Source organism: Lithobates pipiens, unplaced genomic scaffold (assembly GCF_037356315.1).
Source record: "Lithobates pipiens isolate NorthernLeopardFrog02 unplaced genomic scaffold, aLitPip1_a1.2 Scaffold_18, whole genome shotgun sequence".
Classification (NCBI taxonomy): Eukaryota; Metazoa; Chordata; class Amphibia; order Anura; family Ranidae; genus Lithobates; species Lithobates pipiens.
The window spans coordinates 641,927,646-641,946,644 of NW_027507758.1; the positions used below are offsets into that span (position 1 = coordinate 641,927,646).

An 18,999-nucleotide genomic window follows, 5' to 3' on the forward strand; every position below is an offset into this window, starting at 1 on the left:
TGAAATCATGTCTTGTTCTAGGTGAATCCAAGCTTTATTGTGGTGAAGAACATGCCAATCCACAATTCTAGTGAGCAGACAAGCGTGATAATAGTTGTGTATATCTGGTATACCCAGGCCACCATCATGTTTGGGGAGAATTAGTTTGGCCCAGCTTAGTCTTGGGGCACGGTATCCCCAGATAAATTGTCTGCACATATGTTTATATGCGCGGAAAAAAAGTTTGGGAAGAAGTATAGGGATTGTTTGTAGGAGGTATAATAGTCTAGGAAGGATATTCATTTTGAGGATTGCAATCCTTCCAAACCATGAAAATGGGCCTTTGTGCCAGGTAACAAGGTCTTCTTGAATTTTAAGAAGCATCGGGCCAAAATTTAGATCATATAATTTGGATAAATCAGAGGGGATGTTTATACCGAGATATGTTAAGGCCTGACGCTCCCAACTGAAGGGGAAGTTGCGCTTGCAGTGAGCTAAATCAGAATCCGATAAAGTGATATTCAACGCTTTCGATTTTTCGAAGTTTATTTTTAAATTAGAGAGGGTTTGGAAGGATTGCAGGTTCTTCAACAAGTTTGGGATCGTGATTATCGGGTCTGTAAGAAAAAGCAGTATATCGTCTGCGTACGCAGCAATTTTATATGATTTACCCTTTATGTCTATCCCACGTACATCAGGATTATCTCTCAACATTCGAAGAAGGGGTTCAAGGGTCAGAACATAAATGAGTGGGGATAGTGGACATCCCTGACGGGTACCATTGGCGACGGAGAAGGCATTCGACAGACGACCATTAACTCTTATTTTAGCCGTGGGAGTAGAGTAGAGGACCGCAATCATGGACAGAAGTCGCGGAGGAAGGCCAAGGTGCTGGAGCACAAGATGCATGTAATCCCACGCCACTCTGTCGAATGCCTTCTCCGCATTCAACGAAAGAAAAAAGCCTTTCTTTTTTGTGTTAGTCAGCCAATGGTGAATGTTCAGAGCTTTTGTTGTGTTATCCCTGGCTTCTCTACCAGGGATAAAGCCCACTTGGTCAGTTGAAACTACGTCAGAAAGTAGAGGGGAAATCCTATTAGCTAAAATCTTAGCATACCATTTAATGTCCACATTAAGCAAGGAAATCGGGCGATAGTTGGGGATCAGTGTTGCGTCTTTACCTGGTTTGGGGATCAGTGTGATGTGTGCTTCGAGTAAATCCGTAAGTGGTCTAGTGGATGTTGAGAGGTCATTAAATGATGCAAGAAAGCGGGGAATCAATACCTCAGACAAGGACTTATAATAAGCTGCAGACAGGCCATCTCGGCCTGGGCTTTTGCCCGCTTTCAGTTGTTTGAGGGCAAGGGTGGCTTCGGACAAGGAAAGGGGGGCATCTAGTGTTGTCGTAGTAATGGGGTCTAGAGAAGGAGGCGCGTATTTAGAAAGAAAATCAGATATAATGTCTGTTCTAGAGTGTGTCATATCTGTATGTGGTTGGTGTGGTAGATTATACAGTGAGTGAAAGTAAGTCACAAAATTTTTTGCAATAGCATCAGAGTCAACAATTGATTCTCCAGCTGGAGTAATAATCTTATGGATAGTATAGGACGCTTTCCGCTTCTGAAGGGCTCTGGCTAACAATTTACCAGCTTTATTTCCCGATTCGTAAAACAATTTGTGGGTAAGAGCAAATTTGCGCTTCAAGGTTTTTTGTAGTTCGTCTAGTAGCTCAGCTCTAACTGCCGTAAGTTCAGCCAGATGCGATTCAGCCAGTGTGCGCTTATGAGCCCTTTCCAACAAGTGAATACGTTTGTATAGTTCATCCAAATGTGCTTTCTTCAGTTTACGTCTCTGTGCAGCCATAGATATAAGTAAGCCGCGGACAACACATTTATGCGCCGCCCAAATGGCTGTACGGGGCACATCGTCTGTCGCGTTTTCTGTAAAATAATTAGATAGGCAGTCTTTAAGTGCGGCAATATTGGCTGTGTCTAGTAATAGAGAATCGTCAAGTCTCCATATAGTGGATCGAGGAGGATCTTGTGATAATAAAAGGGAGATTGTTATAGGGTTGTGGTCAGAGAGGAGTAACGGTTCAATCGTGGCCTTTTCCAAACTGGCAATGTCTGCTTGTGAAAGAAAGAAATGATCTTTCCGGGAATATTTGTCATGCGGAGGCGAGTAGAAAGTGAAGTCTTTAACCGTCGGATGAAGTGTGCGCCAAGTATCATGTAAGGATAGCAATTGGAGTTGTGATTTGATATCTCTTAATGCCCGGAAAGTAATGCAAGAGGAGCCATTAGAGGTATCAAGGGATGGATTTAGGGGAACATTAAAATCCCCACCTACAAGAAGGAGTCCAGTCTGGAATGTCGTAAGTAGGGAGAGAGTTTCTCTGAAAAAGGAAACTTGGTGAGAGTTAGGGGCATAAATGTTAGCTATAGTCACCTGTCTGTTGTAGATGTTGCCTTTGAGGAAGAGATATCGTCCTTTTTTATCACAGAGCACGTCAGACACGATTAAAGGGCAGGATTTTGAAATGAGTATAGACACCCCTTTCGATTTAGCGTCATCATTAGTTGCATGATATACTAGGGGATAATTGGCGTTTTGGAGTTTGGGGATTGCGTCAGTACGAAAATGTGTCTCTTGGATAAGGGCAATATGTGCTTTAGCTTTATGCAGTGTATATAACAATTGTGATCTTTTTTCGGGGGTATTTAGACCTTTAATGTTTAAGGAATAGCAGATAGTAGGGGAGGCAGTCTGTGATAAAGCCCTAGGCGTGTTTGTGGAGGAACCTGGGGCCTCCATATTGCAAGGGTATCGGGTAAAATTGGGGTTGTGGGAAAGGAAAGATACAGGGGAAAAACACACAAAAAAAAAAAAAAAAAAAAAATGTAAAATACCACTATTTCAGGTGGTAAAATGTAGGTGACGGTGTAAGGAGAATCAGGGAACCCCACACCGGAGAGATGTGTGACCCCTTATCCACCCTACAGCGGGGTTAACCAGGACAAAGCCCAATGGAGGACTGGCAGAAAAAATTGCGAAGTAACAAATAGGTATTATACAGTATATAATATATAATATATAGAGAAACGGTGGTACGGCCCTCAGGACTAAGGAGACGGGCACAATGTGTATGAGATATAATGGGTAACATGGAGATTTGATAAGTAAACAGCGATGATCACATTAGTGTATCCATGGATATAGCACAGATATAATAGGTAGTATAAGTACTCGGAAAGGTGAACAGGTAAGTTACAATCTGTATAATGGGCAATGGACAGCTGGATTACTGGAAGAGTGTAGGTTGATCTAAGCTAGCACATTAGAGGAGGAGAGGTATAACAGCGAATTAAGGAGGGTTACAGTTAAGGTCTGTGCAACATGTAATGCTGCATCTCGTCGATAGGGGCGTGTAAGCAAGAAAGAAAATGAGGTGATACCAGAGCAATTAAGGCCTATAAGATATTTTGAGTCATACGGAACAAAAATTAAAGCATATCAAATATAGGGGATGTTAAATCAGGATTAGGCTCATGGGAATACCTAAATAGTGGAATAAAATCACAAAGCAACAAATATTATTAGCCATTGTTAACAAACTTAGTAGATGGAAACCTGCAGGCTGTAGATACAATGCAGAAACAGAATAGGCAGGGTAGTGGCACGCTTGCTGCTTGAGATGTAGAAAGGGTTCTTGGTGTTCATACGTTCGGACCAAGTAAGTGTCATAGATATTATGGCAGCCTGTATATACTTAGCCCGCCGTGAGAAGAAACCTAGCAGGAGAGTAAACTTAATGAGCAAGTCAGAAAACTGTAGCTGAACAAAAGATAATCGTACCAAACGATTCTTCAACACGGTACGAACGACAAATTTAGTTTCGTAAGGCCGCAGCAACAATCCGGACGAAGATCCGTGTAGATAAATTGTAGAAATAATAGACATCTAGTGGAAAGTAGAAAGTATAACCTTTGAAATCCGCTATGTGTTCCAGTTGTCGTAACGTGGAAGAATTTTTTCAGATGCGAAAGCTTCATAGAGGACAAGTAGGGTGGGTAGCAAAATCCGTCCGCCTATGTAATCCGCCGGCATCCATCACATTGCCAGGTTTTCAGATGGAGGAGGCAATATAGGTAAGACGTATCATCAATCAGGACTAACGAACAAGTAGTAGAGGACATGTCCAGAAGAACGAAGGTAGCAGTATAAACAACAGCCGTCAAAGCTCAGGTACTGCATGAAGTGAGGGATGTAGACATCTGAGACGTCAATAGTCCCTTCGTGCTCTACGCGAGCGTGGAGAGGAAATTGGGCTGTAATCTCTGGTAATGGTACCAGAGTGACGGGTCCCCCTGGATCGAGATGTAGATCGTCGCCTACGGTACGGGGTAGCTTGAGTATCCATCAGGTCTTCAGGAGGAAGCATAGGTTTAGGTATCAGCGGACGAAAGTTAGCATACCAATTCGGGATTGCGATCGGAGGCAAGTCCAGTATAGCGCAAAAATTGGGCAGGTCTTCTGGTACCTTAAGATGAGCCGTACGTCCGAGATGAGAGGTGGTAAGACAGAACGGAAATTTCCATTTGTATAAAATACCTCTTGATTTCAGCACATCCAAAAGCGGCTTCAAATCTCTGCGATGTTGTAGGGTGATACCAGAAAGATCCTGGAATATCTGTATATTGGCGGATTCATATGAGATTTGCTGTTGAAGTCTAGCAGCCTTCAATATGTCTTCTTTAAGTCGGTAGTCGGTTAAGCAGCATACTACATCTCGTGGGGGATCAGTGTCCCTGCCTTTGGGTCTGAGCGCTCGGTGGATCCGATCCATGCTAATGGCAGTGTGAGAAGGCCTATCCAGCACGGAGTTAAAGATGGCCGAAATCGCGGGAGTTAAACGGTCACCTTCAACGACTTCAGGGAGGCCTCGGACTCGGAGGTTATGGCGTCTCCCCCTGTTGTCCAAATCCTCCATGTGTCTTTGCATATCCCTAAGTTGTAGGGTATGGCTGTCGATTTTTCTAGTGGAGCGACGAATGTCCAATTCGTGTGATTCCGTCACCTTTTCCACAGTATGCATGCGGTCCGATAGCATTTTAAGATCAAGGCGTAGTTCAGCAATGGCCGCCGATAATGTATCCTTGATGTCTGAGGCAATCGTGCGGAGGTCGTTCATATTAATAGCTGCGGAAGAGTTTTCCGAGCGTGGACCGTCTGGAGAACTGGCATTAGCCGGTGTCACGTCCGAGGAAGTCTCTGAGAGCACGATATTAGTGCGGGAGCGAGAGCGCGTGTTTGAGGCCTGTGAGGAATCATGGCGCAACGGCGCCATGTTTCCCCTCTGTGATCGGAACATCTTCGGGATATTATGCTCTCGTCCGGTCGCGTTTCCCCTCGGGGAGCGGGAACGTGAAGCTGAAGATGTCCGAGAAGCCGTTCCCATGATACGTGCCTATGTAGCAACGGATGTACCTCAAATCTGCGGTAGTGTTCGTCCCGAGGTGCCGGAGCTCACCTATTACACGTCCGCCATTGAGCTCAGCCAGGCCACGCCCCCGGGACTACTTTATATTCTAGGTATAATAGTACTCAGCACAATGACTTAGGCCCCTTTCACACTTGTGTGACCTGAAAGTTGTGCGATTTTGATGCGACTTTCAGAAATGACTGTGTAATCTTGAGGTCTATGGACGCAGGAGTCATAGGGAAAGGTGCGCGATTTAGCATCGACAATTTTTCTGCGATTCCAGAGAATGTCTGTGTAAACTTGAGGTCTATGGACCTCACCTCCCATCAAAGTCACACCAAATTAGTACAGGGACTATTGAAGTCGGTGTGACTTGAAGTCGCACAGATATGAATGGTACACATTGAAAATCAGGGGGTATGACTTGTCATGCGACTCTGATGTCCAAAGTCACACAAGTGTGAAAGGGGCTTCAGCCCGACTTTGTGAGCGATTTCAGAGACATCAGTGTACTTTCCTGCACAGATGTCTAGTGAAATCACATAGGTCCCAACTGTCCCTGATTTGGAACAAAGTCCCTCTGTCCCTCTTTCCTCCTCATTTGTCCCTCATTTTGTTCTGATCTGTATAGTTGTATATAAAATGCATTTTTTATCTTTCAAAAAGGGTTTCCCAGCGCTACACCCGCTAAACCTTTCATCCAATTTCTAAATTGCTTTGTTTGTAAATTTCCAAAGCCAATCTAAAGGAATATTATTGGTAAAAAAAAGCACTTGGAGGTTTAACTGATATATTTTTTTTCTGAAATAATTCTCCTTTAAGAAGGTGTTTTAGGAGGTGTGTCCTATGCCTACATACTTTTGCTAATAGGTGTCCCTTATACCCATCTCAAAACATTGGGAGCTAAGAAATCGCCCTCTGAAGTCGCCCAAAGTAGTGCAGGAACTTCTTTAGGGAAACGTTGTGGCGTCGCACCAATTCAGACATTTCCATTGCCTTCAATAGGCGCCGATTTGGCCTGCAATTTGACATGTCAGTTCAGAGCTATGTGAAGATGTGTGAAGTTGCATAAATATGAATGGAAATCATAGTGGGACAACTTTTCATGCGACTCTGAGGTCCAAAGCTGCAAAAAAGGGACCCAAGTGTGAAAGTAACCTAATGAGATGAATTGATAACACCTTTGAATGAGGCCCCATTTGCACTTGTGTGACCTTAAAATTGCACAGCTTTGCCATGACTTGAAGCAATGCCTGTGTAATCTTGTGGTGTATGGATCTCAAATCACATCAAAGTCAAACCAAGGTAGTGCAGGGACGAATTTGCCCAACTTTCAGGATGCACAAGTGACAATAGGGCCAAATGTTATCCTTGAATCTCATTCACACTGCTGCAACCTGAAAGTCACACTAATTTGCTGCCAATTTGCCACTGCAACTTGGCCCCAACTTCTGGGAATGCCCAGGCATAGGCTGGCCATCAGGACTACCAGGAGTTTCCCGGTGGGCCGAAATGCTCAGTGGGCTGGTCAGGTGCAGTCCTGGAGCCGCTCCTCTCTGACAGTGAGTGATCACGATTTCACTCCTGTCAGGACGAGCTGCTTCCGTCACTTGCTGGAGAGAGCATTAGGCATTATGCTCCCTCCAGCCTGCAGGGGGAGATAGACAGCCGGAAGACTTTCCTTCTTCTCTCCCCTTATCAGGACTGGAGAGAGGAAAAAGCTGCCTTCAAAGCTGTGAGTACATGTGGGAGGGGGAGGACACTCTGATGTGAAGGGGGCTGCTGGTGCGGACTCTGATGTGAAGGGGGCTTCTGATGGGGACTCTGATGCGAAGGGGGCTTCTGATGGGGACTCTGATGCAAAGGGGGCTTCTGATGGGGACTCTGATGCAAAGGGGGCTTCTGACGGGGACTCTGATGTGAAGGGGCTGCTGGTGGGGACTCTGATGTGAAGGGGGCTGCCGATAGTGGTCTCTGATGTGAAGAGGGCTGCCGATGGGGACACACTGATGTAAGGGGGACGCTGTTGAGGACACTCAAAATTAAAGTGGTCCAGTCATGATGAAGTCCAGGGCCAAATATTTGTCCCAGTCCAGCCCTGGGAATGCCTGTGTAATATTTCACCCTATGTACCTCAAGTAACATGAAAGTCACACCAAAGTAGTACAGGGACTACTTTGAAGTTGGTGCAACTTAAAGTAGTACAGATATGAATGGTTATCAGTGAGAATCATGGGGTACAACTTGTCATGCAACTCAGAGGCCCAAATTTGCTGGAAAAGCCGCCCAACTGTGAATCAAGTCATATATATTTTAATAGAAAGGAGCTCTCATTTATACTTGCATAGTCCTTACTGGTTTACATCAGCAGAACAAATGCAGGAAGTGATGTGCACATGGGACGGAAGCAAATGTGTGGTGATGCCAAACAAATCAATGAACCCCACCCCCACCAAATCTAACTACCACATTGAGTAAGTACATATCCTACACTTACCCGGCCAATCAGCAGCACCTCCTCTTTGCTAAAGAGAGACCTCGCCATGTCCACCTAGATGGAGAACCTGACCAGCACAGGAACATACGGTTGATTAAAATGACTCATTTCTGGGTCAGAAGGTGAAACCACGCTCTTTTGATCGCAGCTAGGAATATTTGATCGCAACCACGATTAGAATTTTATTATTTTTGCAGATATGCAAATTTGCATTTCTACTTATGATATTTAAAGGCATTCGATAAGAAATGGTGTCCCTGGGAGAGCAGCAGGTGAATTAAAAAGACAAAGGCCCAGATTGAGCCCTGGTTCACACCGACAGCGGGAGGAAATCGTTCAGCTGAACTCACACAATTTCATTCCCACATGTCAGTCCCGACTGTGGGGGGAATATCAGAGACATCTGTGCAGGTTTCTGCACTGATATCAATACAAATCTCACCCCAAAGTCACACCAATTAAAACGGTGCAATTGCCACTGATTTGACATGTCAAATCGGACCAATGTGAACCAGGGCTGACACAACACTACCTATCCACTAGCTGAATTCATTACCTGCGATTCTCCACAGCTGTTATATATAAAGATTCCACCTTTATCATTTACTTGCAGGTGTGCTGAAGCCTAGGTTTACATAAATATCACATGACAAGTCACAGCCTATTGGCGGCAATGGCACTGTTCCAATCCTTGCGACGCCGATTTTGCGGCACCGCACTAATTTGCAAAAGTAGTTCTTGCACTACTTTTGCTGATTTCAGGTGTGACTTCAATAGAAATCTGTATATGAAGCCACACAGATGTCTATCAAGTAGAACCTGAAATCACGCTGACCTTGCTATTTTGAAATCGGACTACTTCACTTGAAGTAGCCCAATTTCAAAGTAGCATCAATGCTACAGGGTGAAGAGATTCGTTTTTTGGTGCACAAATACATATAGAAATTATAAGATATAACAAGAAATTGTGCTTCCCCAAAACCACCACCACCCCCAAAAACTAAAAAGAAAGAAAAGAAGAAGAAAAAAAAAACGCAACAAAGCTCAATAATGTACTTTTATTTTACCAGCAGAAACAAAAAAAGTACATTCATTTACTAGCTACAAAAAAATTTGGACAGGATATATGGTGCTACATTTAGCAATTGTATTTTAAGGGCCCTGCTCATAGGAGCTTACAATCTAAAATTTGACAAAGCCTTAGAGTGGACACAGCTTTACTTTCAGTGTATAACGGGCAACACCTCACATTTTTATCTGCAAGATTATAGAAACATACTTAACAGTCATTATTCTTACAAAGTATTCCAACATGATATTAAAAAAGGCACTTATTCAAAACAGAACACCCACCACCACCCCACAATCTACACACATACATTGGTGACCATGATCTGCTGGAAGCTGCATTTCTGTGTACATGATTAAGCAATGAGATCAAAGAGTAGAAGGTCAGCAGATGCTTCCAAACTATGCTTGCCTGGTCAGATAGGAACAATACACACACACAACATTGACAGCATGGCCACATAAACACACTTTTGATTGAAAAAAAGCAACAAGAATTTCAGCAAACAAACAGCCCTAGTTGGGCGTTTGTCAATATGCACAATATCATTCCTACTTCCCCACAAATCACAGCAAAAAAACTGCCAAACAAACCCCCTACTGCAGCCCTTTATATAAGATAGGTTGTATTGTTAGCACACTGACACACGCCCAACAGAAGTACACGCCCACCAGTATCTTTCAATCTGTCTCTTCTTGTATGTCTAAGTGATTGCGCCTGATGGGCAGGAACACATAATACTATTTGCAACTGTGTTAGCCCTTGGCTATGTGCATCAAATCTCCAACTACAGGCCAAAGATTGAAGTCTATTTGCATCCACATAAACAAAGCAACCGTTTCCTAAGCATATGTACCTGTGCAGTGTAAACCCTACCATTTTAAATGTCCAAGTCCCTGGGCATGATTAGTGCTAACAAACTTTAACATCAGTTCCTGACTGCAATGAGCTTCCAATCTAAAGTCCAAAACTAACTTTATGTGTATTGATGCGTATTTATGTGTCGGAGGTTCTCACATGTGTCAGCGCCATGGTTTAGAGGTTAGAACTTCTGCTTAGCATCCCTGATGCATCTGGGTTCAAATCTCAAATATGTTGCTTCATGTAGAGCAGTTGTCTCATCCTCCAGGTCCTAAAACTATGTCTAAATGTAGTATTTATGTGTAGGATGGTTCAATCACCATTGTAAATCTTGCCAGATACACTATCTAGCCAAAAGTATTGGGACACCTGCCTTTACACACACACACATGACCTTTAATGGCAGCCCAGTCTTAGTCCGTAGGGTTAAAATTTGATTTGGCCCACCCTTTGTAGCTATAACTGCTTCTGGGAAGCCTGTTTACAAGGTTTAGTGTGTCTATGCCAATGTTTGACCATTCTTCCAGAAGTGCATTTGTGAGGCCAGGCACTTATGTTGGATGAGAAGGCCTGGTTTGCAGTGATCTAATTCAGCCAAAAGGTGTTCTATTGGGTTGAGGTCAGGACTCTGTGCAGGTCAGTCAAGTTCCTCCACCCCAAACTCACTCATCCATGTCTTTGTAGACCTTGCTTTGTGTACTGGTGTGGAGTCATGTTGGAAAAGGAAGAGGCCATCCCCAAACTGTTTGTCAGAAACCATGAAACAGACTGGGACAGAAGTACAATCAAATCAGTTGTTTATCAATCAAAATAAAAAGGTAAATAGAAAAAAGCGTAGTCAAGCATAGCCAGAGTCCAGTAGCCAGATCGGGTAGTCAGCCAGTCCAAAGTTCATTAACCAGATCGGGTAGTCAGCCAGTCCAAAGTTCATTAACCAGATCGGGTAATCAGCCAGGCCTGAAGTCAGGGATCCAAGGAGAGCAATAGCAAGCAGGATAGGAAGCCAGGAGGGATGTCAGCAAGCCAGTCTTGAAACAAACAGCAGGAGATGGTTCCTTGTGATGTGACCACGCAAAGGCAAATGAAAGAGTGAGCTGGAAGGCTTTAAATAGGCAGGTCAGACGAGCATCAACTGTGGAAAGAGAAGAGAGCTGGCAATTAGCCGACAGCTGAGCGGCCAGCCCAGAGGAGGAAGGGCTAAGCCAGCCCTGACACTGTTCCCACAAAGTTGGGAGGATGAAATTTGTAAAAAAAATTCTTGGTATGCTGATGCCTTAAGAGAGCCATTCAATGGAACTAAGGGGCCAAAGCCCAACCCCTGAAAAACAACCCCACACCATAATCCCCCATCCACCAAATGATTTGGACCAGTGCACAAAGCAAGATCCATAAAGACATGGATGAATGAGTTTGGGGTGGAGGAACTTGACCGGCCTGGACAGAGTCCTGATCTCAACACAACATCTTGGGGATGAATTAGAGTGGAGACTATAAGCCAGGCCTTCTCATCCAACATTAGTGCTTGACCTCACAAACGCACTTGAAAGAATGGACAAACATTCCCATAGACACCCTCCTAAACCTTGTGGACAGCCTTCCCAGAACAGTTGAAGCTGTTATAGATACAAAGGGTGGGCCAAGTGAATTTTGAACCCTACGGACTAAGACTGGGATGCCATTACAGTTCATGTGCGTAAAGGCAAGTGTCCCAATACTTTATATTGTATTGTATTGTATTGTATATTGCTTGTGCATGTATGAGGCTGCCTGCTGGGTAGCAATTCAGTTTAGTAGCACTGGAGTTGCTGGTTCAATTCCCCAACATGCTAATGCTTGTGTTGAAGTTTATATGATCTCCCTGTGTGGGTTTCTCACCACAATCCAAAGACATGCTGTCATTTTATTTGTCACCTTTCTAAATAGTCTTTAATGTAAGAAATACTACATTTCTTTGGACATGTGATGGAATTAGATTAATCAAGAGTTATTCTCCTCTATTTATTATGTGATATTTGGTGGTTCTTTGTGGGTCAGTTTAGAATAGTGATATTACCCTCAAATTTTAGGGAATTACATTTTAATTTCTGATGTTGGTACATATCACATTTTTTGGGCTCAAATTATGAATATATAGAAATAATAAAAAGCACAAAAAATTTTGACTCGTTTTAAATTGGCATTAGCAATGGTATTGTTTGTGCTTTGTAAAGACACCTATGTGAGTTTGGGTAAAGATTGTTGTGAGATGGAGAGTAATGCCCCGTACACACGAGCGGACCTTTCGATGGGCTAGGTCCAACTGTCTTTCCGAGGTGCCGGTGATCTACTGACACTGCACTTGTTAGGGTCAGAAGGGCTGATCCTTTCTAACGTTGCGTTATTAGGGACACTACACTAAAGGGGGGACACTAATATAGTTCTGTTCATGATCAGGATATTGATCCATACAGACACTATACTAGTAATGGTGGTGATCAGAATATTGATCCATACAGACACTATACTAGTAATGGTGGTGATCAGGATATTGATCCATACAGACACTATACTAGTAATGGTGGTGATCAGGATATTGACCCATACAGACACTATACTAGTAATGGTGGTGATCAGGATATTGATCCATACAGACACTGTACTATTAATGGTGGTGATCAGGATCCTATAGCGTGAGTGTGATAGTGTGCGGGAAATCTAATGCTAGCTGACCCTGGCACTATCTGATGTAACAAGTGACCCTAATACAGCGATTGGTGAAAAATACTGTACACTGACGCTGTACTAATGGCACTGGTTGGGTGACAGGGGGGATCAAAGGGTGAATGAGGGCAATCAATGGGGTTAAATGTGCCAATCTAAGGTGTGTGGGTGTAAAGTGTGGTGATTATACTCACAGTGTGGTGTTCTCTTCTCTTCCTGAACAGAAAAGGACTCGGGAAGAGAAGAAATCACAAGATAGCTCCCCGTGTTAACAAAATAAAACACAGGAGTGATTTTTCATTGGCTGCAGGTGATCAGCAGGGTACGGGGCAAAATCATTGGCTGGGACCTGCTGACAAACTTGTCCTACAGCCAATGACAGTGGAGGTTTCTGCGTGTGTGCGTGCATAGGTGCGGACCTGGAAGAAAGCCATGACATAAAAGTACATTACCAGATCTGTATGAGCCGCCCATCCATTGTATTTTTACAACACTTCATCCATGTCTTTGGTGATCTCTGATCTCCTTATCAACTGTTTCTTATATGATGAAGATCAGCCATGGAGTATATCTGAGGTGTATATCAAGGTGTGCTTCTTCCCCACATGAGAGCTGTGATGTCCAGCAACATTCATATAGAAGACATTTCCCGCACACAAGACACTAATACACCTCGAGGGTTGTGTGGGATCCCTGATGTACAGGAAGACAGGACTTCAGTGAGGAGCAATTCCCTCACTCAGGACAGGTATATGGCTTCTCCCCCGTGTGAGATCTCTGATGTGTGGAAAGATGGGACTTCTCTGAAAAACATTTCCCACACTCAGGACAGGAATATGGTTTTTCCCCTGTGTGAGATCTCTGATGTCTGGAAAGACTGGACTCCTGTGAAAAACATTTCCCACACTCAGGACAGGAATATGGCTTCTCTCCTGTGTGAGATCTCTGATGTCTGTAAAGATGGTACTTTACTGAAAAACATTTCCCACACTCAGGACAGGAATACAGTTTCTCCCCCGTGTGAGATCTCTGATGTTTGGAAAGATGGGACTTCTGTAAAAAAACATTTCCCACACTCAGGACAGGAATACGGCTTCTCCCCCGTGTGAGATCTCTGATGTCTGTAAAGATGGGACTTCTGTGAAAAACATTTCCCGCACTCAGGACAGGAATACAGTTTCTCCCCCGTGTGAAATCTCTGATGTTTGGAAAGAACGGACTTCTGTAAAAAACAATTCCTGCACTCAGGACAGGAATACTGCTTCTCCCCTGTGTGAGATCTCTGATGTATGCAAAGAGTGGACTTCTGTAAAAAACATTTCCCACACTCAGGACAAGAATACGGCTTCTCCCCCGTGTGAGGTCTCTGATGTCTGTTAAGATCGGACTTCTGTAAAAAACATTTCCCACACTCAGGACAGGAATACCGCTTCTCCCCTGTGTGAGATCTCTGATGTCTGTTAAGATCGGACTTCTGTAAAAAACATTTCCTGCACTCAGGACAGGAATACGGCTTCTCCCCTGTGTGAGATCTCTGATGTACGCAAAGAGTGGACTTCTGTGAAAAACATTTCCCACACTCGGGACAGGAAAACGGCTTCTCTCCTGTGTGAGATCTCTGGTGTTTGGAAAAAAGGGACTTCTGTGAAAAACATTTCCTGCACTCAGAACAGGAATACGGCTTCTCCCCCGTGTGAGGTCTCTGATGTATGGAAAGAAGGGACTTCTGTGAAAAACATTTCCCACACTCAGGACAGGAATACGGCTTCTCTCCTGTGTGAGTTTTTTTATGTTCATTAAGCTTTGATTTAAAATGGAAACACTTCCCGCACTCAGTACAGGAAAAGCTCTTCTCTGTTGGAAGGACGGCCCCGTCCCTCACAGTCTGAGGTTCCTCAGGATAAGAGGAATACGATGGTCCATCTACACTGTGTGGTGCCGGATGGACATTTGAGGTAGTCGGGTTTTCTCCTGGACTATACTGTGTGATGTCCTCATCTTCTACTTTACAGTCTGGAGACAAAGTGAGACAATCCTCTGAGGTTTTCCTCATCTCCCGTCCATCTACTAAAATAGAAATACAAAGATTATTACTAGACATGAGCTGATTGGTTCCTCTAAACCAGGACTCCGCCCACATCAGGCAGCTTTGTCTCTGAGGATCTTACAATTCCCCCCTCAAGGTAACTAGTAAATGGGTCCTCTGATCTCCTACCAGATCATTTCTTTATTCATGGACCTTAGTCAGAGAGTGAGGAAACAACGAGAACTGTCTTCTATAGGAGTGACAGTGATGAGGGGATTATAGGGCGAGTGTCCCCTCCCCCTCTATCACTCATTGCCATCTTCCCAACACAAGAAGTCCTGTACTTCCGTATGTAGTCCATGATTTAGTCATGAATAACAGCGGGGCTGAGCCCCACCAGAGGTCAGAGAGTGAGGATGGGGGAGAACAACCAAGATGAAGACTGGACTGATCCTGAAGACCCCCATCATTGGGTTATTGACTCCTCCCTCATTATCACTTTCTGTTTAAGGTTCCAAAGTCTGAGGATGTTATCACATTATTATCACCATGTAAAAGTCTGTGCTCCAATCACATCATCAGATAGAAAATGTCCAGCTGGTAGGAAATGGGTGTAACTAAAGAGAATACCGTATTTATCGGTGTATAACACGCGCCCCAAGTTTAGGGGGGGAATTTAAAAGAAAAAAACTTTTAGGAGGGAAGTTTAAGGAAAAAAACTTACATTTAAATGCCCATCAATGCAGCCTTGTCAGTTATTTGCAGTCTTTTCTGTGGCTTTATCATTTAAAAATGGAGCCACCGAGATACAGAGCGGATGTCCGTGTATCTCGGCGGCGCTCGGTAGTTCTCGGCCGTTCTCGGTGGCTTTCGGCTATTTTCGGCTGCACTCAGCTATTTTCAGCCACAGTCGGCCGTTCTCTGTAGCTTTCCGAAAGCAACCGAGAACAGCCTAGTGCGGCCGAAAATAGCGGGGAACGGCTGAGTGCGCTGAAAATACCCCCGACGCCGTAGAGAGCGGCAGGAAGGGTTAAAAAATGTGGGGAATCGGCGTATAACACGCACCCCCACTTTCCCCCTGATTTTAGGGGGGAAATGGTGCGTGTTATACGCCGATAAATACGGTACATATTATGTGTATATATAGCAGTGGGGGGAGGGGAGAAAGCAGAAGTCAGGACTATGTAATGTACAACATATTGTATAAGATACAACAGATAGGACTATATAGTATCAGAATGATGAAATGTATAACATAGACTATATAGTGCAGGGGTCAGGAGTATGTAATGTACAATATAATTTATACAGTGTAAGGGTCAGGACTCATAATATTGATAATCAATGGAAGCCTAAATGAGACCATACAGAAATATCCCTCAACTTAGCACAGCCAGAAAACAACAGAGCAAGTAATTCTGGAATGATTTTTTCTTGTCAGAGATCATGCTAGACCTGGGCATGAAGTAGAAGACCCAAAGCACATGCACAAGGTGAATAGGTAGAGCAACATCTATTGTGAAAATCAAACTTTTACTGCCAGCCGAACCCCAGAATTTCCATAAATGCAGTCTAGATCCAAAAAAAAGGGGATGCAGCACAGAGTCCCTGTCCCCACCCTACTCTGGACCAATCAGTGAGCAGTATGGGTGGAGGAATGTATTTAGTGTTAATGACCCACCTGTGCTGATCTCTGTAGGAGTGTCCTCCTCTATAAATGTCCCCGTTATTCCATCCTCCTCCATAGACTGCTGATCATCCCTCACATACCTCTCTTCTTCTTCTGATTTCACCTCAAATTCTATATCCATTGGATCTCCACTCTAAACCAAGAAAATGAAAGAGAATATCATCTGTAAGATAGAAGATTTAATATTGAAAGGTCACTTAAAAAAAAAACTAAAACATTGTTTCTAGATACTCCGATCCACCAACCTTGCAATATGGAGGGATGGTGTGACCTTCCTGTGTGGAATCCCGGGAATACAGAGGACGGGGACATCTCTCTGGTGGGTTCCTGGTATTTGGTGGCTCCATCATATCCTTGTGTCCTTCTGAAATCTCCTCCATCACTCCATACTCCTCATCCTCCTCTTTATACTCTTCTTTAATATCAATATTTTCATCCCCGAGGTTTCCACTCTGAATATATAATAAAACATTCATTGTAACAATCATGCTGTGTATAAATCAGAACTACCAATAATTGTCACTCATCTACCTGATGATGGTGGGGGATGGTGTGATCTTCCTGTGTGGAATCCCGGGAATACAGAGGACGGGGACATCTCTCTGGTGGGTTTCTGTAGCTGGATGACTCCACCATGGTGTCCTGGTACAGATATTTGTGTTCTTTTAGAGACTCCTCCATCACCCCATCCTCATCATCCTCCTCTTTTATCTCTTCTTTAGAATCTCTCAGGTTTCCACTCTGAATATATAATAAAAATGACATCAATGGTAACAATGCAGATAATGTACAGATCCTAATGATACTATCAGTGATTGTTCCTCATCTACCTGATGATGGTGGGGGATGGTGTGACCTTCCTGTGTGGAATCCCGGGAATACAGAGGACGGGGACATCTCTCTGGTGGGTTCCCATTACTGGATCCATCTGTAGGAAACACACACACTGACTGAATACATTGTTTCTATGTGTTTATCAGATGATGGGGGATCTAGGTGGAGCCTCCGTACTGCTCTCTCCTTTACAATAAAGTCTCCTCTTACCCGGTGATGTGAGGGGCGGCTGATTGTCCATCATGACGTCCTTGTAGAGATCCTTGTGTCCTTCTAAATACTCCCACTCCTCCATGGAGAAATAGACAGTGACATCCTGACACCTTATAGGAACCTGACACACACAATGATACAGTCACCATCCAGACACATCCCTTGTCTGTTACTGGATAATGTCCCAGAATTCCCAGAATCCTCCTCACCTCTCCTCCATCATCTCTCTGGTGACTTCTAGAATCTTCTTTGTATTTCTCTATTCTATCAGGGAGGGAGGTGGAGGCAATGTGATGTCATATGATCTCCAGACTTCACAGGAGGAAAACTCTAGATCTGAACACAAATAGTAAAATCAAATGATATTCCCAGAATCCTCCTCACCTCTCCATTCAGGTCTCCATTTTATTAAAGCCCCACTTCAGGGTGAGATATGATTTACCCCCACAGGACCCCCACACTATGCAGGTTAAAAGCTTGTAGCAGGTATTCTGATGTCATTACATACAATGCAGAACCAAAAGTCCCACTTTGCTAGTGAGGATGTCCAGGGTCCACCCACATCCTAAGAGCATCAGAAAAAAAAGGAGCTGGATGGAGGGACATTGCTAGGAGAAGCTGTGAAGTCAGTGTGATGTCATAGGACATATAGACTCTGGATATGGTGGAGAGATGAGGAGGAGATCCAGGAATCAGGATAAAGGTCAGGACAAGCAACAGACGAGCGACAAAGACAAATGAGAATATTGCTCAGCCAATGGGAGATGATCTCAGCATGACTTACATAATGAAGGAGATGAGGGGAGGGGAGGAAGTCACTATTTATCATCAACTGATCCTCCCTGAAGGGGTTAATCTACATTCCCACACTATATATGTGTGTATCATCATCAACTGGAGATAAAAGACATCACAGTGACTTTGGAGGAAGAGGACGGACATAACAGGGGGGTTACTGGGTGTAAATAGAAAATAAGATCTTATTACCTCCTCTGCTACGTCTTCCATCAACGTCTTCTCACTACTTCCTTCTGACTCACCTCTCACCCGGAAATTCCTGTCTGTACATGACATCACTTCCTGTCTGTACCTGACATCACTTCCTGTCTTCAATAGAGACTTCCTGTCTTCCGAGAGTGGAGCTCCACATTTGACAGGAAACCTATGTTTTTATTGTTTGTTTAATGAACTTTAATGTAACAAACATTCAATAGACATTGGAAACAATGTTTCCGGTCACATCTTCATTTCCTGATGGTATTTGGCTGCAGACTGGAGCTCCGCCCTCCACAGGAGTCATGTGACCTCCACAGATTTTTTTATTTTTTAATCAACTTTAACCCTTTCACTACCAGAGTCTTTTTTTTTATCTTTTTCATTTTCTGCACACGTTTAAAAAATCATTGTAGACCTGAAGATTACATAAAAAAAACCAAAACATGATATATTTTCGGAAAGCAGACACCCTAGAGAATAAAATAGTGGTAAGTTCCAATTTTTTATGTCACACGATATTACCACAAATACACTAAAGTTAATTCTAGGGCAAAGGAATGCAAGGAATTACCCAATTTTGGTAAAATATAAAACATGAGGTTGCACCAAGTAAATAGATACTCAACATGTCACACCTTAAATTTGTGTGCAC

The 18,999-nt window shown here is 43.6% G+C and overlaps 3 protein-coding genes across 3 annotated transcripts in view; all 3 read right to left on the reverse strand.

Annotated features, from left to right (window-relative positions):
• Positions 1–18,999, reverse strand: part of LOC143986903 (uncharacterized) — a 1,023,878-nt gene that overhangs the window by 994,193 nt on the left and 10,686 nt on the right. The gene's annotated exons all lie outside the window — the stretch shown is intronic.
• LOC143989915 (uncharacterized) overlaps positions 1–18,999 on the reverse strand; it is an 85,590-nt gene that overhangs the window by 57,542 nt on the left and 9,049 nt on the right. Inside the window, exon 2 of the mRNA XM_077490188.1 lies at positions 14,100–14,435. Within this exon, the coding sequence (XP_077346314.1) occupies positions 14,100–14,435 (336 nt within the window). The remainder of the gene's footprint in view (positions 1–14,099; positions 14,436–18,999) is intronic.
• On the reverse strand, positions 14,971–17,069 carry LOC143990001 (uncharacterized). The gene is made up of 3 exons (XM_077490240.1): positions 16,836–17,069; positions 16,550–16,756; positions 14,971–16,437 (listed from the first exon to the last, which is right to left on the reverse strand). The coding sequence occupies exons 1-3, from the start codon at positions 17,067–17,069 to the stop codon at positions 16,234–16,236; spliced, it is 645 nt and encodes a 214-aa protein (XP_077346366.1). The 3' UTR covers positions 14,971–16,233.